At 43.9% G+C, this 24921-nt stretch overlaps 1 protein-coding gene across 1 annotated transcript in view; it reads right to left on the bottom strand.

Annotated features, from left to right (window-relative positions):
• grb2b (growth factor receptor-bound protein 2b) overlaps positions 1–24136 on the bottom strand; it is a 31176-nt gene extending 7040 nt beyond the window's left edge. Inside the window, exons 1-3 of the mRNA XM_030089758.1 lie at positions 23925–24136; positions 20799–21062; positions 1405–1502 (exon numbers count right to left, since the gene is read on the bottom strand). Of these exons, the coding sequence (XP_029945618.1) occupies positions 1405–1502; positions 20799–20876 (176 nt within the window). The 5' untranslated portion in view covers positions 20877–21062; positions 23925–24136. The remainder of the gene's footprint in view (positions 1–1404; positions 1503–20798; positions 21063–23924) is intronic.
• Between the last annotated feature and the right edge of the window lie 785 nt (positions 24137–24921).

The raw sequence follows: 24921 nt of genomic DNA on the forward strand, positions 1-24921 counted from the left end.
TACACCAAGTCAGATTTTGTGGTGAAAACTGCTTGAGCAGAAGGCTTATTTCACTACTTTAAACCCTTCTTATCATTCTCAAACAATCTCCAAACACAGCTAATATATCAGTACACTTTCATATTAAATGTATCCGCGACCTTTAACAGTTCACAAGCCAACTATTTGCCACACTAGAGCAAAGAACGCTGCTGAAATAAAGCTCAATGGGAGCAGCGCCTCTCCGCTAAAAAAGCTGCATCTGACGGTGGCACAGCAATGATGCAGGGAGGTCAATATTCAATTAAATGTAAGAGGCCTGGAGCACATTAATAAACAGAGAGCTAATCTGGCAGCGAGCGCACGGCTCTGGAGGTAATGTCCTCTAAGGATTCTGGCAGGCGTCGTCTAAAGTGGTTTAACACACACACACACACACACTCTCACTCGCAGGCACACATACACACACATCTCCACACCCAGTTGTGCTCCAGGGTTTAGAGACTTAGAGTTACTTCCTGGTGACTTGCTGTAAATGATTCCTGGCATTATCTGGACCTATTATTAGCAAGAAGTCTAATCAAAATACATAATACCACAGTCATTCCATAAAGGAGTTCAGGGTTTCTTTTTTTTTACTTTTCAAGTATTGATCATGGCAGATAATTTCTAATTGGAATCACAACTTTTTAAATTTCAGATGAAATAATGATTCACCAGTGTAAACAAAGAAAACAAATGCAGCTATTATCAAGAAATATAGGCGTTCAAGTCTAATCAAAACAATTGTCGGATCAGGATTGTTATAGTTCATGTCTAACTGGTCTGATACTGTGTGGTATTATGTCCAATTGAATTTTGAAGGAAAAGATTGAAAAACAGTGATCATCAGAAGGTGTTGATTGTCAAACAGGATCACCGACCCTCGACTGTTGAGGCTGCTGTTGGCATAAAGGTTTCAGGAATCTTTTATTAGAACATTTTGGGGAACTTGAAACCAACCGAGCGCCACTTTAACTCAGCTTCCATCACGACAACTCGTATCACAGAGCTGAAAACTGCCTCCTCAGACGTCAGATCTTAATCCAACGGAGCGCGTCTGAGATGTGGCGGAACGGCAGATTTCTATCACGTATGTGCGGCGGGCAAATCTGCCGCAACAATACGATGTTATCGCGTTAATATGGAAGAAAATCTCTGAGGAATGTTCCCAGCACCTTATCGAAAACCGAAGGGAGGAGGTTCAACTTGAAGATGCCGAATGTTTTCACAAACGCACAGAAAGTTACCCATCAAACAGATGTTTAAACTGGCTAATGTCACAGTTCACCAATACTGACGTCTGATGCTTCTCCCGCGTTCGCTCTCATCCATTAATCAGGGCTACGATTAACAGGTCGCCATTAGTGTGTAGGTCATACTTACGGATGGGCTTTCATCTCTATGTAATTCTTGGGAATGAAGCCGTCTTTTCCATTTAGCTCTGCCTTGTACCAGTTCTGATCGCACTCTTCATTTAATACCTGGTGTGAAAAGGGGGGGGGGGGGGGGGGGGGGGGCAGACAGGAGGAGAAAGGTGTTATTCAGGTTTGTGTCGCACAGAAACTTATTAACATTGAGCAAACTTGTAAAAAGAGCTTCGTGGCAGTTTGTTTAACGGGTTTAATTTCCCGTAACCCCGGCGCGTGGACATCAAGAGGAAAGCTCTGTAAATACCAGTCGAGCTTTACGGACTCAATTACCCGTAAGCCAAAGAGCAAGAGAGACATCATGTTTGATAAAGTGTGGCTACCGTGCAGGTGTATCCATGTGTACAAAGTGAACAAGCGCATGTCTCTTTACTTATGAAGGAGGTGAATCGTGTGCAGAATTCTAAGTAACTGGGAGCAAAAGAAGCAGCACGATGAATTCGGAAGAAAAACAGACCAAAACACGGAACGCCGTACACAAAACCCAACCGTAGAATTTATTACGTCACACAGAATCTTACAGAACTTATCCTTTTCAGTCTTTAACAGGTGTGTACATATTTCATGCAGCCTGATAACGCCAGTCTGACCTACAGCCGAGAGCAGGGGCTTAAAAAAATAAAGCCCAGAGAAAGACCAGGAAGTGATACGTGTGTCACACGGCTAAGCTGTGGTTTTATTCCCTGAGAAGACTGAAATGAAGCGGAAATCTCTTCTAGTTCCACTTCTGTATTGAAGTCTTCGTCTAACTTTGCAAGATGTTAAACTGTTTCGGCGACGGCGTGCGTTACTGCGATAAATCAGTGAAATTTCCTGACACGTTATTTAGGTTTTGTTTGAGGAAGAGCGAAAATTAACACCCATTTGAGTCTAACAGATGCAGCTTTCTTGACTTCCCCTCCCTCTTCCTCTCCAGTCAAGTTCACGTCTGAGCCACGGCCCGTCCCGGGACAGCTGCCCGGTCGGTCCATGCGCCGTGCGAGTGACCCGGGACTCTCTGCTCCAGTCAGCCTGCAGAATGCCAGCTGTCCCTCGTCTTCCCCCAGCTGCTAACCCCGCACAAGACCGGCATTACTGAGCGAGGGAGTGGCCTTGGCCCAAAAACAAAAGCAGGCTGTAATCAGCAGAGGTTGCTGTGTTTATATGTGCACGTGTGAGAGAGGATTTAGTGGAGAAAACAGTAACAACACAGATAGAGGGGGTTAGCGTGAGTACCCTGGTCGGAGTGGTGCCGTCTGAGCCAACGCTCAAACAAAAAGGGGCCTGAGCCTCTGGGCTTTGTGTTGACACACCAAACGGACCTTTAAGAACGAGCGCCTGCAAAGAGCAGACTGATCCGAGCGCTGTGTGGCTTTGCGGGCGGCCCGCTTGCCGTCTCGCAGCGCTCTGTGAAGGCACCGGCGCCGTCAGCCCAGGGGCGACTTCTTGTGAGGCCAGAGTGGAACCGTTCGTGAGGCTGGGCTTCGTAGCAGACACGGCTCTGGCGTGCTAGCACGCGGAGATCTGCTGCTGATCGCCACTAATGTGGGTAGAAAAACGGTTTGGAAACAACGAAAACGAGAACCGGATGTTTATGCTCGAGAAAACATTGAAACAAGGAGTCAGTCGGCTTGTTTGCTCAAACTTTTCATCCTATTGAAGAGAATAGACAAAGATGGCTTCTTTTTATAACATTGACTTCTGTACTGAGTCTGTTCTCTAAGAGACACTGGTACGCATGTCAGATCTGTAGTCACACAGTCGAATATGTTTGAGAAAAAAGGCTCAAGTTTTCATTCACTGCACATTTTCACAAATCTATGGCAATAAAATCAAAATAAACTCAGGTGGTGTGAATATAAAACTTGTTATTCATTATGGTCAAAAGTCCATGATATATTTAAGCTCATGAATGAAAGGTCACCACCAAAGTCATAGAAGTTATTCTGGTACCTTTTTGTATTTGGACAAAATGTTATGAAAGCCAAGAAGATAAAAAAAGGTCACTTTGAAAATCGGTTCTGCAGGACAAGTTGAGCAGAATCACTGAACTCAGTCGTTTGAGCGTAGGTAAATATGTTTATTTATAGGAGCATCTGCACAGACAGTGAGGAAAATAAGCCCCAACCAGGTGACTCATCGTTGTTTCAGGTGCTACAGCAGTATTCCTTCTTGTACATCTTTTGTCACTTTTTTTTTTTTTGTCACGGAGTGGAAAAACGCACGGGTGCTGTGACGCATAGCGCTAACGCTCGCATGGCTAATTTTAGCTTTTAATTTTAATTTTAATTTGACTCAACCCCGAGACTCAAAGTCACTACCAGTGTGGACTGTCTTAACGTATCAAATACGCCTAATCAGCCCGAGTGCTGCTCGAAAGGCGAGATGGGAAATGCCAACATGCCGAACATAGATGTTCCAAACGGTCGCTGCGATTATTGGCCGAAATGAAAGCTCGGCTATCGAGTGTCCACACCGTACGTCCGGTCCCGGATAGCCTTTGAGGTCCTGTGAACTCCTGGGGACCCCTGTCCGACTCCATGCGACGGACCATTTGTGTCAGAGGGAGCGCTTGATTTCATCAAGTCCTGCATGTGTTGCCGCACCAACAGCTGACTCACTGGAGAGCTGCTCTTCAGACACGAGAACAGCGCCCGGGGCGGACAGTCATGAGCAACATGTGATGGAGCAAGTGACTGATTTTCTTGATCTATGTATACTGGAGTGAAGCCGCTCTGCGTCTGCGCCCCGGGGCTGGTTGGGAGCGCGGCAGGGGCGGCACGCAAAGTTAGTTTCTGGGAGTGCGGCAACAAAATTCATTCTTTATTTAAAGACAAACATGAAAGCAAAAAAAAAAAAAAAAAAAAAACTGGAGGAGTGGAGAGTGTGTTCGTGTACAGTGCTGTAGGTGGAAGAGCTGCGATGCAGTCAGAAAGACAGTGATTCATCCTCAGGCTCGAGCCCACTTGTTGGCAAGTATCCACTCTGTTGAAGCGCCCCTTCAACCCCCCCCAAACTCCACCGCTCACCTGCACTCCGACCTCCGACAAGTGTAAACCACAACAGAACAGCTCGACACGACGAGTTACTGGATGCAGACTGACTGCAGTTAGCCGTCTTTGCTGTTAGAACAATGAGAATTGGAGAATCTTCAAACTGCGCCCCGTTCACACGACAACATTTCAAGTGAAAATGGAACATTTTGAAAACAGTGTTCACAGAGAAACGGCCATATTTTCTCGCCGCGCGAGGGAAAACGTCGTCGGTCCATCAGTCCGAGAGCGCCACATGCCAATAGATCTTGTGAACTGGAGTAAACCCTTCAATAATTACCCGGCCGATGACTAAAGTTAATAATAGAGCACAGCGGGTGCTGGAATATGCTGTCTGCTCAAGCTTCGTACTGTAGAAATTGCTAAGATGCTTAACTGAATTTTCCAGCAGATTCAAAATAAGCCCTTGTTTGTCTCGAGTGTATCCAAACACACTGATGCACAAAACTGTTTTATAATTACTTTAAGTACTGTGAGCACTGATTACACGGTTGGCGCATTTAAATATATGAATTTGAATGAAATTCGTTTCTATGTGCAAGAAATAACGTACAATTTTGATAAGATGAGAAAACTTCATATTGGTTCATAATGACGGGTGTACGCCGGTGGAAAATAGGAGGCAAAAAGCAGGAATGGCTCTGCTCAGCTGGCAGTCTGATCCTCATCTGGCCTTGAACATGTATCCAAGTGTCTTTGGCATTACATTGTACCACAGCTTTCTGCTGCGAGTGTAAAGGGTGGAATGTATTATAGAAATAAAAGGCCTTTTTAGGTCACAAATCAAGTTTTTTTAATTTATTTTTATCTTCAGATTTCTAAAAAGACTGAAGGCCCTGCCAGTTGCTTATGTATTTGTCAATGAAACACGCACTGGGAATTGGTTTTACTTGCTTCCGGGCCGATCTGGTGACTGCAGAAGTAAAAGAATGGTAGGCCGTGAGGAAAAGCAGAAATAAAATATTTGCTGGGTAAGCAGTTTTTTTTTCTCCCCCTTCAAACCATACAGAGGAGAGACGACCGCAACATTTTGTCTGACTGAGCTCTGTCTCCGCGTTCGGAGCCGAGCCAGCATTGTGCTGCTGTGTTTCTGTGGATGATGCACATCACCCTCCCTCCGTGTGGAAGATGTGTGTTTTTTCTTTTTGGTCTATTTAATCTGATCGAGCGACAATAGTTGTAGGAGTTTCTATTTGAGAGGCTAAAGTCCAGGCCGGGGATTATCTCCTCCACAGCTGCCACTGCAGTCTCCCTCCACCTCCTCCCTGCTATCTTACACTCAATCATCACACTCTAAAATAATATATCACACTTCCACCCGCAGAGCTGTGTGACACGAAACGCGAAGAACTGTCACGTCTGAAAAACCAGGAAATTATAAAACACAGCCAGGATTTCCTTACGATGGTCAGTGTCTGACTTTTTACATTGTGTCTTCTCCACAAGAGACGGGTTTGAATCTGAAACTAAGAAAATTCGGATTAATTAGGTTTCGTTCAGGTGTTACCATCAATTAAGCACGTTCGACCAACTTACTCACACGATACGGAATGGAGATAGAAAGTGAGGCGGACAGACGGCGGGAGGGAAAACAAGACGCAAAAATAACACACGCGTCTGCACGGTGCACGCAGGATTGCAATAAATCAGAGGCGGGGATTACCCTGGAGTGTGAGTTAATCTGCGCGTGCAGCATGTCAGCCGGATAGCTAGACGGACAAACTAAAGCTTCATCAGAACCTCGGAGGCCAGAGCCTTTTGGATCTGCAGCCGGTTTTTTAATGGACCTGATCGAGCCCCGTCTGCTGCCTCTTTGCGCACCAGACGGAAACCTTGACACGATTTGAACATTTGGCGGGTCATCCAATTAAATCACAGAACTCTATCAGGGACAACAGTTTACTTGAAAAAGTCACTGAAAGTCAGTGAAAAGCCTGCTGTGTATGACTGAGCAGAAGCAGGTACTGCACATCTGAACGGATCCATTACTGGATATGTTGGCGTGTCTTTGCAAGAGGAGGAGGCTCCTATTTGCTCTGATATAATGTCCATAAATGGAGAAAAAGTTTTTCGATGGTTGTAGTCAATAAATGATCATAGCCAGACACCTCTGCACCGAATCACGGTTATCTTTATTATGGCCGTATGGTTAAAATGAACTTTACTTTGTAGTATTATTTAATGATCAACAGGACTTGTGATAGTTTCAGTGGTCTACAGTGTATCACAGTGAAGTTATTCAACATTCTTAAATAAAATCCATAAAACATAAAATTGCAAACTGTGCATGCTCGTCTGCAGTGTCATCATGAGTTATTCCAAGTGCGGAAACCAAACACGGTTTTAATGATGGTTGACATCTGAAATGGTAGTACGAAGAGACGTCAGAATAACAGTAAAGACAGATTTGCATTTAGCTTTCTATATGAATTGTTTTTACTTATGCACATTCATCACTACATTTAAATATGTAAATGAGTGGATTATACTTCAGCTAACAGTAATTAATTGATTGGTAGTTGACCAATGCCCAACGGTCCCCAGATATTTACCGCATTAGGTGTTGAACTGACATGCACAGACACACACACACACCACAAGAGCTCTGTCTGGAAGCAGACAAATCCGAGCTACTGCAAGTGTGTCATTCCAAACCACGAATAGGAGCATTTCTAGAGAGGCGCACACCTACATTTAGCCTGGAGCATCGATTCTATGCTGAAATAATAACAGGCTGTCAGTGAGTGTGTGTGCAACGATGCCAAGGCCTGCCGAAAACGAAACTTCAGTTCTGGTATTTTGAGAAACTGGCCGCGGTACGACTTCCATATGTGGCGGCATTAGATCTTACCAAGGGGGACGAACCGACTTATCCCCCTCAGCACCGCGGTATCTAGGACATTCAGCAGAGTCTTCAGGATGAAGTCTTTAAAAAGCGCAGGTGACACGAGTTTAAATAACCCGAATGTGTTAACGCCGAGACAGATGACTGCACAGTAGGATAAAAGGAGATGAATTTAAAATCCCAGGAGATTTGGGGGTGCCGTGAGGGGGAATACAACTCAGTCAAAAACGAGTTTGGCCCCTTTTGCTCTCAGCAGGGAGGCGGCTGAATTAGACGGGGCCGGGCTGTAGCCAGGAGCGCCGCAGCAGCCGCCCCCGAAGCAGAAAGAGACAACAAGAGATTACGGGATTCGAGGAAACTGGGCTCCTAACAGTGCTGTAATTAAAATAATGCTTGAGGCCATTACCACATGGGGAGGGTCCCTAATGGGGCAAAGGCACAAAGTGTGGCTTCAAAACACATGTAACACCTCCAAACCGGAGGATTAGCTTAATGCTGGACGCCCGGCCGAGCAGCTCTGCACCGCGGCCTCCAGCCATTCTCTAACTCCAGAGTCAAGTTACAGCAACACCGCTGTCGGCGCCTCATGGAAATCCTCTGAATGCGTCCACTGAGGCCTCATTTGAATATCACCACATCACAATACACGTGCTTCATTAAAGCCATTCGTTCAGACCGGCTTTGAGTGTTTCACAGTGCAGAAATGGCTTTTTACTTATAAAGAAAAGGAAGACATATAATCTACTTTTGCAATCAAAGACATTTCACAACAGAAAGTTTTATTTCACCGTCCTTGTGTTTGAATTCTGAAAGCAAATGTCAGTGATGCAGTAAAGGCAAGAAGTTATCTAAGGCTCATTAACATGACACTTTTTTTTTTTTTATTGGCTGTTTATACAGGAGCAGAAAGTGCTTCCACGGCATAACATTTTCATTTGGCCCATGCCCGTGTCTGAACAGGGAAAACAAGCTGTTTTAAATGGAGAGTACTTGCCTCTGCACTCCACAGGTCAATAGGTTTTCTGCTTATGTAAAAGCAGACAGACAATACCGCTGGCAGATTCCCGAGTGTTGTTTGTGTTGTTTACTCCTGGTTTATACAGATCTCAACAGACCGCACATTAACTACTTGTTACAGCGTTACAGTATCTGCCCAGAGGCACATTTTGTCGCAGAACCCAAACCTAAAACATTGCTAAATCAAAGAATTAAAAACTGAGTTTGTAAAGTGTAAGAAACAATGCAGTTTTCAGCAGATCGTTCTCAAACAATAACGTTCACGCTCAGTGTTTTTTAAGCTGTAGGTGTGATAGAGAGGGATTGTTTGAGACCTAAGCCCCAGTCCAGCGTTCTCTTCTTACCGTCAATGTGGAAGAAACATCTGGAGGAGGGAGGGACGGAGGGGGGGGCGAGCCCCTCTTACATCACAATGTTGTTTATCACAGCTTGAGCTCTCATTGCTGTTTATTTTGGCGTTTATTTTATCCCCTAATGACTGAAGCTTAAAAAAAAAAAAAAAAAAAAAAAAAGCAACCCAATCTGTTACACGGTAAACAGATGTGACAGCTCGGGAAACGGTATGTGTTTACGATCATCTGTTGCGTTTCTGAAACATCTCAATGGGTTGTTGACACCAAGGTCGACTTGGTTTACTGTTGTTGAACCTTCGCATGCCCGAGGCCCTGACCTGAAATGTGAATATTCAGACGGGGGGACGAGCAGGAGGAGGAGGAGCATGGATCACTACGGTGGCTTCAATTCTGTATTTATTAGATTAGATGAGACGGCTCTATTAATCCTCAGGGGAGCAGCTTATCTGACATGAGTGGCAAAAACCGACACTGCACTCAATGCACACAACAGACAAACAACTTACACGTCAACAAAATACCTGATAAATATGGTTTCAGGTTTCGTCAACAGTGGCTCAAACACTCTGGGTATAAAAGATGAATGCCCAGGTACATGCTTCATCCTTTCATCTTTCAAAACTGAAACTATGACAAAAGATAGAAGCTGGAGAAATTAATTCTGACGTACAGTGAGAGCCGAAGCTGAGAAGGGGGCGGGGTGGTGAGGTGGATTATGACTGCAGGTTTAAATACAGCTGTCAGAGTCTTTATGGCACCTCAGCAGGGAGTGATGGAGGAATGAGCAAGGGAAGAGCGAAACCTAATTACGGCTCTCTGACTCAACACTCCGAGGGGGTGCACGGCAAAGGAAAAAAATTCAGCAGGAGAGAGAGCAGAGCAAAAACAATGTAGACGAGAGAGAGGGAGAGAGAAAGACCACTTTGAAGAATCACGCTCCTTGTGATCAGCTTAGGAAAACTCCTCAAGGGCAAATTACATAAAATGAGGGCATTTCTTTTCCAGAGCAGGCGAGCTGTGCTTCATGCTGCAGGATGCACAGACTTCCATCTGCGTTAGCGCGGCTGAACGTTTCTGATATGCAAAATGTATTCCACATTGGGGGAAACGTTCGCTTTCATGATGTTTAATTAAATGGCCCTGATGCAAGACCCAACCTGCTCGGTGCATTTCACTTCTTATGCCTCCGAGTTATTAGAAAGCAACGCCGCAAGGAAAAAAAGAGAGGGGGGGGGGAGAAAAAAAAAACAGGTCGGCTGCAGTACAAAAATCAGGGAACCATAAGCTGCGCTTTGAAACTGTCTGTGAAAGATGACACAAGGATGACGAAGAGACGCTGACACCAAGCGGGACGTTTATGATCAGGGAGCGCTGAGTCACTCCAACTCCTGTTTTAAATGGCTGGTTTAATGCAGCACACGCTTGGCTGCGCCGGATTACTGAATCAGACTGTGTCTGTGCTGCCTGTAGCCTCGGGCCATGTGCTGCTCACTAGTCACCTTTCAATGATTATGCAGAGCTACAAGGAAGCACCCAAATAAAGCTCTGACAGAACACTGGGGGTGTTGTATCTGTATCTAGGACAATTCGGATGAGTTAAAAACAATGTGAGAAACAAACTGAATCCAACACCATCAGAAACAGTCGGGCTTTAAATCAAGTTCTCAGATCTTGACCTGGTTTTAAAAGTTTTAACCTATAAAGAGTCAATTGATCTGCTTGGTAACTCATGTATCGCTCTGGTAAAATAAAGGAATTATGATGAAATAGGAGGAATTGTTGCGTTATTACTGAGATATGTGCAAGTTCTGTATTTTTTTTTTTTTTTTAAATGACAGCAGTGTTTCTGTAATCTCCATTCATGTGGTCCGATGTCTTGAAAAATGCATGTTCAAACAAATACTCTAGAAAATTTATTTTAAACATACAGAGTCCAATAAGTTATAACGAAAAACAAAAAAAACCAACACAACCACACCTCCATCGGACAAATGATCATTTTGAGAGACATTCTGCGTCGTCAGACGTTATCATGTACTAATCGCAGTGTGTTTGGAAATAGACTGATTTACAAAGAAAAATGATGAAGCTTAAAACAGCATTTTTTAGGGAAATTACAACACAGAGTAGAGAGTGGAAAGTAAAAAAAAAAAAAAAAGCTTTATTATGTGCAAATATATCACAATTTTGGGGTGAAACCTTAAAAATCATAGGAATTTACTGTGTTAACTGAAAAGTGTTCATCTCAAAACTTCTATACAGAATAAAGCAGAGTCTACATTAAATTTTGTGTCTCTAGAAGAACCACAGTGAACGGCTGAAACAGCCCGGTGGCGTCGGCTTTATGTTGCCTGTTCGCTCACAGCGCTTTGTTAAACGCTTCAACACCACTCTGTGCACACGGGCTGACATCGGTCCTTTACACAATTTATTGCTCCGACGAGCTTTGAGCCAGAAGCGAGCAGACGTCAACGGGATAGGCGTTAAACCGAGAGCTTTTCGAGAGCGGCGGGACAAACACATGTCAGGTCCGGGACCTGCTGCCGTATGTTGACTTTGAGCAGATGAACTGTAAATATATACGGAAGGGGGGGGGGGACGCACACACACACACACCAGGAAAATGTAGCAAGGCAAGAAAAGGTTCATGCAAACACACTTTCCTCCATTACTGACGCTAAGGCAATATTTGCACTTTCCACATCTCTTTGTCTGGCTGCTGTAAACGGAAGCATGCTGGTTATGGTGCCATAATGAGAAAAAGGTTGCTATTCCTGTTATTCTCAGCTCTCTCTCTTTTTAATCCACGACAGTCGTTTCCCTAACGAAAGTGCATTCGCAGCACAGGTGGCATGAAAAACTAATGCAACACCTGAAGCATTGTACTGCAAGGATATTTCAGTTAAAAATTAACTAACCACAATCTAGTGACAAGCCTTCTGGGTAGTATTTATCAATTATGTAATGGCATTGGTGAAGGTGATCTGTAAAGTCTATCATTTCTACACTTCAGGGGTTTTTTTTTTTAATCCAGAAGGTTTTAAAATTTTACTATTTGCATGCATGTACTGTTTCTCAATGGATGACTTGCAAATCTTTTAGCCAGTTTTCACTTCATGATACAGTTTGACAAAGAAACACTGGTACTCTTGGACTATTGAATCAAAATCTATGCTCACCAGCTACTATGGTATAAATACATAAAATGGAACCGATTGCTCACAGCCTGCTTTTAAAATGTTTTAAAACCTTGCTCCTGCAGCCTTTAACCCGTCGCATAAAAATGTCAAGATTGGCTGCAGGATTTTCTCCGCGGTGCACATCTGCTGCAAAGACAGAAGAACACTTCTGAAGTCCGTCGCATACTGTGTTTAGGCCTTTTCGTCCGTGGTGTTTACTCAGACTTCACTCAAACCTCGACTGAACCACACAAGTGCATGTGGAGTGTTTTGAAAAGCGGGGCTCGGCCTGCTCTGTCTGGTGCCCACCAAGGTTCAGACGGCAGCAGTAAGTACAGGCCAATGTCACGGTGGCACCGGGGTTCATGTCAAACTTGTCAAGTGCAATTCAAATAAATTTTCCTGCAGTTTTGCATTAACTCTCAAAGTGACAGCTGTGTGTTTTAGGCCCCGTTTACACGATCACATTTTCAAGTGAGAATGCTTAACTTTCGCTGCATTTTGTACTTTTACACAACAACAATGTCTGAGGCTACTGAAAACTACTTCTGGAGAATGGCTCCAAAGTGGAACTTTTCAGAAAATGCTTGGACTCCGTCTCCGTAGAAGTTACTGTGCATGTGCATCGCGGCTGTAGTAAGGCAGTATCAACCTGCGGCCTGGCAGGCTAACAGTGTTTCAGCTCACTCTCCGTACTCTGGCTTTTGACTGACCCGAGTGTTGTGGAAGTGAGCTAACACACTGGTCTCACACACCTAACTCACAAGAATGACTCATGCTGAAGCTTCTGCGGAGCTGGAACAATGGACTGAAATCCCAAAAGAACAGGACTGAAGGCTTTTTTTTGCTCCTTATATTAATACATATACACAGTGTGAACAACCAGAAAGGAATAAAAAAGGAAAAAGCACTGAGTCAGAGAAACGTACTTAATCTAAGCTTTCTCTCCAGAGATTGGCCGCTTAATTAAAAAATAGCCTGCTCCTATGCAAATGTGAACAGCACGCACGCCGAGTCTCAGAAGACTCCAGCAGGAGTGTACAAGACGGTTTGGCAAGGCAAGAACACTCTCATCTGTATCTGTATCAAAAACTGCACAATGAGCAACCGAGTGGGGGATTTATTGACCCTTCAGCTTTACAAAGTCCACTTCCCTGCCGCTGCAGAGCGACTGCCAAGAAGTCCACAGAAAACCACCACTGACTTCAATTTAATGAGACTGGAAAAGTCCAAAGAATCAAATAGTGGGGTTTGAGTCTATGTTTGGAGCTCAGACTCTAATGAAGGCTTAGGAGTCTTTAAAAGGATTTTTTGGGGGGATTTGCAAAGGCATTCGGGCAAGGGAAGGAAACTCTGATAAAAGTTCTTCACTCATCAGTGGTCAAGTGGATAAAGAGGAGCGATCAATGCCCTGAGCGCCAACGTGTCATAAAGAAATCAATAATAAAGAGACGGGTGGAGGTGCAGGCCGTCTGTCACAGGAGATTTTAAAATAGATATATTCTTGGTAAATTCAGAAAAAGTCCATTTTTGGGCCTGACGTGCTTCTCAGGGTTACTTCGGCGCGTCAGTCAGTGGAGGAGCTGGAAGTCAGTGTGGAGACACAGGAAGTTGCAGGGGGGGTTTGGAGACACATCAAACAGGATGTGAAACAGCTAAAGCTGTAGCATTAACATCAGCAAAGCACCAAAACAAGGACACAGTCGTACTGGGACAGACTAGACAACTTCACCACAGACTAAGCTCAGCCCCTCAGCCTCACCAGTGAGAACCTGGCTTTCCTGGGTATTTCATGTTGACAGGAGTTTTCAAAGCTGCAATGTAAATATTCAAAAATACTTATATATTTTTCTCTGTCAGTCATCAACCAAACGGTATTTCTAAATATACAGGATATTTTTAAGCAATATAAACCTGAATTTTCTTGCAATCCTGAAACACAATTTTCCTAAGAACTGATTATTGAAGTGTAAACATGAATCATCAGCTCTTCCTGCCAGACTTCTTCGCTGGAAGTTACAGCTGAACCATAAAACCACATGTCAATCAAACACATCCCAAAAAAAAAACATCCATGCGTTAACTCTCTTCCCTGAACAAAGCCTGGAGCTCATTAATGACCACTATTGATGGTCTATTGGAAAGCTTGAATTCGATTCCTGGTGTGACTTTAGCGGTATGCTACTTCATTATTGGCTACAATGCAATATTGAAGGAGTAGCACGCCTCGAAGGAAGCTTAAATAACAGACGGATTACATCTGCAGACAGCAGTTTGCAGAAGTGGCTTCTGGTGGAGACATGAATCTTAGATTGTGCTACATGGGCAGGGTTCAAAGATCTGGTAATGGGAACTAATTCTGTCAGCGTGAAGGCCTGTTAATCTTTATTTATTTAAAGAGGAAATGAGAACAAGTGCACAGTGCTCAGGGCAATGGCCAGGCTCAGCGATGGTCTCTGCTTGCCTGCTGATTTGCCTCTAGAACTGCTTTCGACACAGAAAATAAGCAAAGCATGCAGAGGGTCTGCTTTCGCCACAGGTTTTGAAAACACGATTTGATTGCAGAACTGGTCTGTAAAAGAACCTGCTACCACTTCTGTTTCGGAGTCAATGTAAGCTCTTGTGGGGGAAAGTTCATGTGACAAATGGAAAAATGTAACCAGTTTTGTCCCCCCCCCCCCTGTCAACCTGTAAAATGCAAGTGCATAAATGTAATGTCACTTCCTGTAACTGAGCGCTTAAGTTTAAAATAAGATCTTCTACATCACAACAGCGCCTTCCTCTTTTTTTTGGGCATGCATGATGGGAATCCACGCTGCGAAACGAAGCAAATCTGCATTAAGCAAACGTATCACAAGCCCACACTCTGCTGTAGACCGTAAAAATATTTTACATATAAACCCACGCCTCAGCGCTATTTTTGAAAAAAAAGAAAGGCTCTCACTACCGTGGCCCAAATTTCAGACGAAACGACGGATCTGTCCTTAGGTTCAGATTAAAAGCGGGGAAAGTGGAACAGTTAAACAACTTGAAACTGTCTGCGGAGATAAAACAGGAAGGTTGCTGCAACAGCTCTCTGTGCCTTTCTCTGATAAGAGGACAACGCAGTAAGCGAAGTTAAAGCAAAGTAAACATCATAAGGAGACGCAACGGTTCATAATATTGGCTCAGATGTTTAAGGTTGCCCCTTTTTTGAAACGATAAAGCAACCGCTGCTCAACAACGGTCATGTGGAGAAAGACGGAGGTCTGAGGACCCTTGCTGTACTCGATTCACGGCTCAGTAACTAACAAGTGACGTGATTAAATGTTGCATGGCTCAAAGCTGTGAGAAGCTATTATGACTTGTGGAATCTGATTAATAAATAATATGATGATACAAGACCATTACGGATTTAATTCCATGTGATACATGTGTATAAAGTAAATCAATGCATAACCAATCCAATGGGGGAAAAAAAAGAAAGAAAAAGAACAAAGACCGAAGTGACTATAGCATGAATTAAAGTATCTTCAAAGATTCAGCACCAACAGCCATAAGCAAAAATCCTGGCTCCAAGAGAAAAGCCCCGCGACATTTAGCATCACTTTCAACTGCGAGCATACGCATTTCCTAATGACTGAATACGTTGACAGAGGATTTCATGTCCCCAAAACAACCTTTTTATCCCCGCGGTGGCAGACAGACGCTTACATAAAAAGCATTTTCTAAAAAGCGACTGGAATGAGGAGGAAAACGGCTGTGCGGCTCGGTGGCATTAAGCCAAAGCTGGAGCTGCCTAATAATCAAGCTTTGGAGAAAGAAAAAAAAAAAAAAAAAAACAGGGACTGCCAGTGAATCTTTTCCGTTTCTAACTCGGGCTGGGTACCGTTAGAAATTTTTCGGGTACAAGAACTTTTTCGATACGTCACGTACGGTACCGGTTCCTGAACGGTACTTTTTTTCGGTACCTGCCTTCACGGCGCACAGACGACGCCATGACTGCATTTGCACTCCATGCCACTAGGTGTGCTGTTTGCATGTTCAACCTTACTTTACACAGACACCACAGAGGAAGAAGGGCGCTGCAGCCGCTGCAGGGCTCTCTCTGAGGCTCTCTCTGCATGTTATTAGAAAGAGCGTGAGCCGGTAAGACATGCTAACATGTTCAATGATGCGATTCACTGTTTTTTCAGTAAAAGAGAAGAACTGAACGATCGTTTCAACGCATGTTTATTGACGGCGCAGCCACTTTAAGAACCGAAACTGATACCCGTACGCACGTCTCTTGTTCAGTACCGGTATATACCGAAGTTTTTCGGTCGGTACCACTGACGTATCGTTAAACAGTACCCAGCCCTATTTCTAACAAACCCTGTTTGTCAATCACAGGAGCATCGACACAAGGAACTGGAGCTCTGCAGGAGTTCTGAAGACCATCATGTCCACCTAGGTTGTGTCATATATTGGAAATAAACTTGATCAACTTCCAATGCTATGCTAGACATGTGTGTCCGCATGCATTCATCAGCATTACAGCTTTATAAAAAGTGAACAAGTGATACTTATAAACATGAAGAAAACACCACGAGTAGATAAAACAGAGCTGCTAAACACACTGAAACATGGAAGACTCTCAGCATTCGTCTGCGGACGAATCTGCACCCACAAATGTTATGATTATTTCTATCCCGGTGGCAGGCAGACTTTGTTTGGCTGTGGCACATAAAGAGAGAACAAAATGTACAGAAACTTTAAAAACTGCATAGCAACAGCATGTAGCCAGTCAGGACGCCTCTGTATCCACAACAAATTAACACACTGTAAACATTAACAATGGCGCGTCGTTGCAGCGTGTGGTAACAGGTAGCGATACTGTGAAGAGGAGCGAAACATGCTGGGAAAGGAGGAAATCTGGGAAAGATAACGGCGTGCGGTGTCAGTGTGAGGTGCTGCAGTCCGCGCGACACAACCACCGTCTCTGAGTGATACCGAAAGTGGTGAGAAGTTAAGGATGCTATGTACAAGCGGAGCCTGAACACAGGGCAGCCTTCTCATGAGAGGGGGCCTTTGTGCTGCCAGCAGGGCTGCTTAGTATTAGCATGAGCAGACAGACAAGGACTGGTGAGGGAAGCAAAGGAGCCACAGTGAATGCAGGCCACCTCGGAAAGGTTTTATATGGAGCGCTGCACACATGAGGATTAAAGCTGCATGAATTTTAAACAACACTCATTTGTCAGGCTGCTTTATGACTGCAGCTCAACTTAATATTGATATTATGTCCTTGTATTAATAATAAAGCATTTCATGAGGTGCGACTGACGTTCACGGAACGATTATGCAACCAAACTATCCAGCTAAAGCACAGTGAGATATTCACATAGCTTTAGTCTCAGAGCCCCGCCCAGGTGAGGCATGTCCACGAGCTCGAAAATGTGAAATACTCACTCATAGATTGGCAGCAGCATTACACTTATGTTTAATTGATTACCTATTTACTGTGTGTCAAGTACATGCATTGATGCACCCGGAGCTAATCAATACCTCAGATCATTTTAAACACATTGGCTAGACAGCAGATTGCACAGGAAACTGTTTGCGACCGCAAGACTCACTGTTCAGATTAAATCTACTCCCCAATTAGTGTTGATCGTCAAAGGACGGGATCACAGAATTCAAATTTAGAAGATTAAGTTTAAGATATAAATCACCCAGGGATCAGCACAGACTAAAGCTTGCTGCAGGACTGGCAGTAAATGTACAGTTACTGAGAAGCAAATGCATTTTCCACCCTAACTTGTTATTTATGTCAATTCCCGCAAACGGACACTGACTATGTCACAATTTCAGGAGGAGGGTTGGCTGTCAGCAAAAGCAGAATCTTTCAGTGTATTAATCATTAAAAAAAAAAAAAAAAAAAAAAAAAAAAAAAAAACAGCTGTCAAAGGAGCATTAGGAGGAGCTCGAATCTCTAATTCATCTGAGAGACTTGGAGCTGTGAGTTCATTGTTATTTGGAATTAATTTAGGAATTTCACAAAAAAAATATGCTACATATGGCGTAACGTGTGACTGTCGTGTCCCATTTCTCACCAACTAGCTGGAGGGGGAAACGTTCGGGCTTTGGACTAATGCACGAGTACCGAGGGACGCGACAAAAGAGGGAGAACACGATGAAGATGATGAAAGAAAACTTGGGTGGGTGGGATCCGACAAAAAAAATCATGCCGATTCATTCAGTCTCAAAAGTTAACCGGTGCTGCGGGCTAAACGGCCATTAAGCGGTTCAGATGAAAAGTGGCCGCTGCTGGAGGCGGCGTTCATGCTGCTACAGACTCATTCTGCGCCCCAGCACAGGCTGTAATGCGCTCGGTTTTGTGCTTCTTTAAAGGTTGTGCGCTTTACAGTACAGTATGTTACCCAACAGCTATTTGGACTGGGAACGATGAGCGGAGCTCAGACATGTGACGCATCTTCCACTCAAACGCTGCCTCGCTTTAGATATTAATGGGGATTTTATAGATTTTTCCAAGGAAAAAAAAAAAAAATACATTTGGAGTTTTTAAGTGTCTATGCGGAATCCTTCATTCGTCTCTTGATTTGTGCCAAATAACTGTCAAAAATATCAATATTGGAGTAGTTTTCCACATCAAAGTCGCTCTTTTTCTCTTCCTGTAAGATGATTTTGGCTGTCGGATGACTCACAGTGCATTCCAGCTTGTTCACTGTGTCTACTGGAAATACATATATTCAGCTTTGCAGGTGTCATCTCCACAACAACAAGCACAAACTGGCAGGGATGTGCAGCACGAATGCAGAAAGGACCGGTCATCAAATGCTTTACGCAATCCTTCCAATTTTATGATCAATATGTGAAATTAGCACGGCGGGTACCATTCACTCATCTCACGCGGTCTTGAGGATCAAAGATTAAAAACAGACAACTCTGTGTTCAAAAATGCATTTCCACACGTGGCGAAATCTAAACTATCTTGTCACCAGTATCCACACTTCATCTCTAATGATGTCAATTAAGAAGGGAAAAAAAAAAAAAAAAAAAAATAGAGAGAGAAATTGTGGCGATTCCCATCAACTTTGCGGACGGATCTCCATCCATCTGCTGAAAAGCTTGAGATTTTCCAACGAGGCAGCTGGCAGCTGAAATTAGAGAAGTACGGCACTTTCTCTTCTCACATGCAAATTTAAGAGAACTTGTATTTATCTCAGTGTTTCCTAAGCCGACTTTCTCCCCCTCTCCCTCCAGGCCCCCCTGCTGAGATAAGAAGTCTTTTCAAGCCTCTCTGCTGTTTTTCCCAGAAAAAGAGATTTGGGCAGTCATCCTCTGATATAACAGTCGACTCATCCCAGCAGCTGACTGAACATTTCAAAGTAAAAACGACTAATGCCGGTAAACGCAAACTTATGTGACGGCGATGATTTTCCAGCTACCTGTATGTGAAAGAGACGCCGATGTTGCCTGTGAAAGCATTTTACTGTTATGATGAAAACAAGCTGACGGGTGAAAACTGAAAATACGCGGCGCTGAGTGGTCCTTCACGAATGTGGCCCAAAAATCACCATCAGACAACAGGTTCAAAGCAGTGCAAAAAGAGAACAAACACAAGTCAAAGTAACCTTTCTACAGGAAGACAAAGGCTAACCTGGAAACCAAAGGGCAAAGAAAGACAATCGTAACAGTGTTGAATCTCAAGGGGACGTTTGAGCTGCTTTAACATGCACAAACGTGAAGGTTTTTCCTGCACTCGTCCTGTCACAAGCATGACAGTATCCAGGGAGGATTATAATGATTGGATTTAAATCCAAACAGAATCATCATGTGGGAAAATTGCAGTGTGTACTCACTCCTATCGTGCCCATTTCATCAAGGTTGGACAACGGCAAACACTTCGCAGGCAACAAGAAGTAAAAACAGGCTTTGAACAAGCTCCTCATGCCTGGGGATCCGAACTGACACGGGCTTTCTTTAAATAGTTCATGATGGAAAACCTCGCAGCTTTCGCCTCTTTAATCTCTGGGCGACTTTTGAATTGTTTGTTTCGAACACTTTGCTATGTTTCCATCAGCCACAGCACCCAGGCCTGAAATTGCGTTGCCACGTGTAATTATGTGCACCATCGCTTGGCACGGGCGGCGCAGTGGTGCAGCGGTTAGGTGGGCCGCACGTTATACTGCAAAGTTATTGTCATGATGTCAACAGTCGCATATTCTGAAAGATTTTCTTCCAGGCACTGGGCATTCATGCTTTGCGTGTCAACAGATCTGGCCAACCAGACGAAGCCCTGCTGCCCTGGAGTGTGCTTATTCCAACATCACACCATATTTGGTGGCAACTGGCCAGAAATCACAAAGTCAATAAACCGCTATGGTTGTAGGATCTGCAGACGCAGATATGATCACAGCACAGAAGAGAAAGACCATTATTTAGATGTATGTGTCTCAAAGCACAAATACATCAACATCATCTGCATAGCTTTTTAAGTATCGCAACACGAACTAATATTGTTTAGCTTGAGAGGTTTTCTGTATGGAGTTTGCATGTTCTGCTTCCACTGTGACCTGATGACTTTAAATTCCAATTAAAGATGAGTGTGCATGTCTGTAACGGTCTGTCTGTATTTATCCTGACTGGTAACATGTCCAGAGTGCATTCTGGGTAAATGGATGGATTGCTGACAGATTGATTTATTTAGTGGGTTAACTGTGTAGTTAAAAAAAAACAACAAACAAAACAAAACAAAAAGTGCTACCTCAATTCATCAGAAACAGGCCCCCCAGGCCCTAATTTCATGTTTTTATTTGTTTACTATCTGAATCATTCACAAAATTCATGCTGAACAGAGTCAACAAGTCAACCCCACAGCGAGGCGTTACTTTCCAGTTTCACAATCATGAGCAATGCAGACCGCTCACGTCGCTGTCACTCACCTTGAGGATGTCTCCTCGCTTGAAACTAAGCTCGTCGTCAGCCGTGGCTTTGAAATCGTATTTGGCGATGGCCTCCATGGTGCTGGTAGCGTGCTGGGAAGCGGCTCGTCTGAAGCTCGCGTTTTGGTGACCGAGTCAAAAGCAAAAATATAAACAAGGGATCCAAGCCTCCGGCGGTCGAAAGGTGTTCCTCCGAGTCTCTCCTCCCGTCAATGACTCGTTCCTTTAGGGCTTCGGCCTCACATAAAGGTCACAGTGGGGAACCTGAAACAAGAAGCGACGTGTTTACTCAGTTCAGCTGGATAGATTTTACATTTTCATGATAGTTGCCCCACTATCTTTACAATAAAGTTATTTAATGATCTAAAATCACACACTTTAATGCCATAAGATCTCACATATACACTCCTGCTACATCAGCCTTGTCATTTAATCTATATTTATAATGGTAATGCTTTTCACTTTAACATGAGATTGCTTTTATTGAACAACATGACTTTTTTATCCCGAGAATGGAGGCTGCACATCTGATTTGAGTAGTTTCACAGAGCCCTGTCTACGTGACACGGACACTAAACCGTAACAACTGCAACATCGGTCACATGACAAACCACAGCCACATATACACTCAAGGAGAGAGGAGCGATTTCAAAACAATCAATTCACTCCGCACTCATTTCAGTTCAGGGGCCATGTACAGCCGCATGTGATCTCCAGTGGGGAGGGCCAGTAAAATGACAGCATAGTAATCTAAAAATAAACTATGAATACACTCCAACTGTTCTCCTCTTGTTTTTTCTTGGTTTTTTTTTTTTTCTTAATGCCAGAAAGTTAGGAACATTCTGAAAACTTCAATCAATACTGTACCTTTTCAAAATTTGCCCCATTGTAATAAAGTTTCCATTTCCTTATACAATTTGGGCAACTAAAAACACAACTTATTACTTGAACGTGTTGGGTTTTTTTCAAAGTCTGAAACTGAAAAAATGCTGAATGCCTTTTTCTCTTTCTGCAGCTTTCAATGTGCATGTTACTCCTCTGCTAGCAACAAGGGAGCTATTTAACGAGAAAATAAACCACAAACAACAGTATTCCTATTAAAAGTTAATGTTTGCTTTGTAAGGCTATCCCTTAGGCCTCGATAGATCCTCTGGTAGACCGATTCTGGGACCCAAGCCATATGTCTGACACCCCTATCAAGAAAGTTCACACAATCTAAAAAGCGAGCTCAAAATCTCACATAACCAAGGCATGTTAGGACAGTTTAAATTCCCTGTCAGGTAAAGAAAATGCTACAGCATTTAGGACATATTAGAAAACAGTGAACCAGCGTACCCCAAGAAAGCCTTTCAAGGAGCATCAGTAACAGCAGGAGCATGCCCTAACCTCATTATTTCACATGGTGATTAGCGATAAATCAAACGCCTGTACGACTGACCCAGTTTTGTGGCAGATTTCTTAAAGGTTTCCCATCTGAAACGATCAAAGACTTGAGAGGCATACAAGCTGTGATGTGGCCACTACTTTTACACCTGCCAGCACAGGAAATGGGGCCGGCTATACAAAGTTAACCACATTCAGTGACAAAAACCGCAGACCTCTACAGCCACCCCGAAGGGTCCACCGAGGCAGGTGAGAGGCTCGTCAAGTCAAGCTGGCTGTGATACATTGGCTAAACCTGCAGTTGCTGAGTTAAACAGATAAATCCACGTTATCCAATTAGCTTGTTTACTATCGTGCTCCCGTGCAGCTCTGATGGGCTCAGGCTAATGCTGCTCTGAGTCTAATAAGAACGTTAATTCTGACATGACAACAAAAGATGAACTTTACAGGACAAAAGTTTCAAGATGCTGTGGTATAAGGTTGCTTATTTATCATGTAGAACCAGAAGGAATTAAGAAACGTACTGCCAATGTGTCACAACAACTGCCTTCAGTCTAAAAAAGGCCAAGGAGTGATGCTGTGCCCCCCACAGAGCCCCTGATCTTTACATAATCAGGTTGATGAAGGCTTACGTTATGGTTCTCAAAGGGGATTCAGGGTGGGCAACAACAAAAATAAAAACAAAAAACGGAGGGGGGGGGGGGGGGGGGGGGGGGGGGGGGGGTCTGATACTTTAACAAAGATCTCCTGGTTTTCATGAAGAGAAAAGGATTACATTAAGAGACAGAAGGATCTGAACCAGCCCACAGGAGATTCGTGCTGAAAACAACCTCCGTGCAAATTCCTGCAGAAACTGCTGAGAAGAGCTGATGCATCTCTGAAGGCAAAGGGTGGTCCCACCAAACACCGAAGCCTCTCCTGCTGATTCACACTGGAATTTGCATTAAGTGAGAAAAACAAGAACTCTTGCCGCTTCTTTTACACCCACACCAAGATTTTGCATACTGCTGTAGGCGCAAAGTTTTAGGTTTGGCTGCTGGATTGAAAAACTCGTCATGGGTTACGTCTCGCAAGTTATAAAAGCAGAGATAAGAGAGAGGACGACATGATCGCATAGTACTACCGCCAATGTTGGACTGTAGACATATCCAGCAATGATTACTGAAGGCAACCAACATAAAACGAGCACAACGATGACAGCAGTGGGTTTATAAAGTCACGAAAGGGAAGCTGGGGTGAAAAGACACGTATTGCAAAGCGGCTAGCATTTTTACAGTGCCTTTACTGAGCCTTCCTCACAACGCCAAGTGAGATTTAGACACGTTGGGTGTTTTAAATATTGAATTGTATTACTTAATGTTTGTTCTCCCCCCCCTAAAACTGGAGGCTGATCGATTCCGTTCCAGCGAACAGACTGCGCCCACTGTTCTAGAAACGCTACAGCTAGCATGCCGGCTAACGGGTCGGACAACAATAACTGCGCCGCGGTGCGATCATCAAACTTCACCCCGTTATCAGCGAAACACCAAACCGAGGGGCCGAGACGCGACCGCACACACGCACAAATAAACTCCGCACCAACCAGATGCGAATATTAACGCCCGAGGCCTACACGCTAGCTTCACGTTGTGGAAAAGGAAGAAAACACCTTTTTTCTCGTAGCTGTTGTTGCTAACGCGGCTAGCTGAACTTGGCTAGCCTGCGTCGTGAAATCCAACTTTTAACGGAACAACGAAAACTCACCGCTCGAGAAGTCCCGCTCCGATACTGCCACCGTGACAAACAAAACTCGAATTATCCGCTCCCAGCTTCCTCTACAGAGGAGTGTGAGAGTGTGGACTGTGCGTGTGTGTGTAGAGAGAGAGAGAGAGTGTGTGTGTGTATGTGTGTGTGTGGTGTCCGAGGAGCCAGAAACTAGCTGCTAGCATACGGAGCGTTTCCGCTTCCTTCCTCCGAGCTGCGAGGCTGCGCTGCGGCTGCTGTGAGCGGAGCTCCGCCCTGTCAGTCCACATCTGACACACACCACACACACACACACACACACACACACACACACACACACACACACACACACACACACACACACACACACACACACACACACACACACACACAATCACACCTGTCACTAACACTTCGTGTCCATACAACACTTCGGCCACTCACGTGAAATAACGAAAGAAAACAGAAATTCATGGATTTGGGGAACACATCACTCTGCTTCTGCACTTCTCATTAATGGGGATGGAGAGTTTGGGTTGAGCTCTTGAAACACGACACTTTCAGATCACGAGGTTTATTTGGTTAATTGTTGAAATATTTGGTCTTCTTCCCTTGTTTTCATTTTTCGAACATCTGCTTTCAATTCTGCTGCGAGACGACATACATGAAACCACTGTGACAATGCTGCCACCTAGCGGCCAATTATTTAACTGCACGGAAACTGCATTGATTGATTTGTACTAACCGCAAACATTTCATTAAAAGTTTGATCCACTGTCAAAGTTCAGATTACAAAGTTATAGATTTGTGATGAAAGTCGTTAAAAAATCAAAATTGATAAATATAATGAATACGGAAAAATAAATTAAATGCATTTTGTGCGTGTTTTGTATTTTGACAGTTTTATGCACTAATAGACAACTACACTTTGTACCAAAACATCACCAGCACTTTGTTCTGAGTTCTGTTAAGTCTTAATGCGCTGTGACAGGAGCTGGTGCAATAAAGATCTGGTTGG

Source organism: Salarias fasciatus, chromosome 4 (genome assembly GCF_902148845.1).
Source record: "Salarias fasciatus chromosome 4, fSalaFa1.1, whole genome shotgun sequence".
Lineage (NCBI taxonomy): Eukaryota > Metazoa > Chordata > Actinopteri > Blenniiformes > Blenniidae > Salarias > Salarias fasciatus.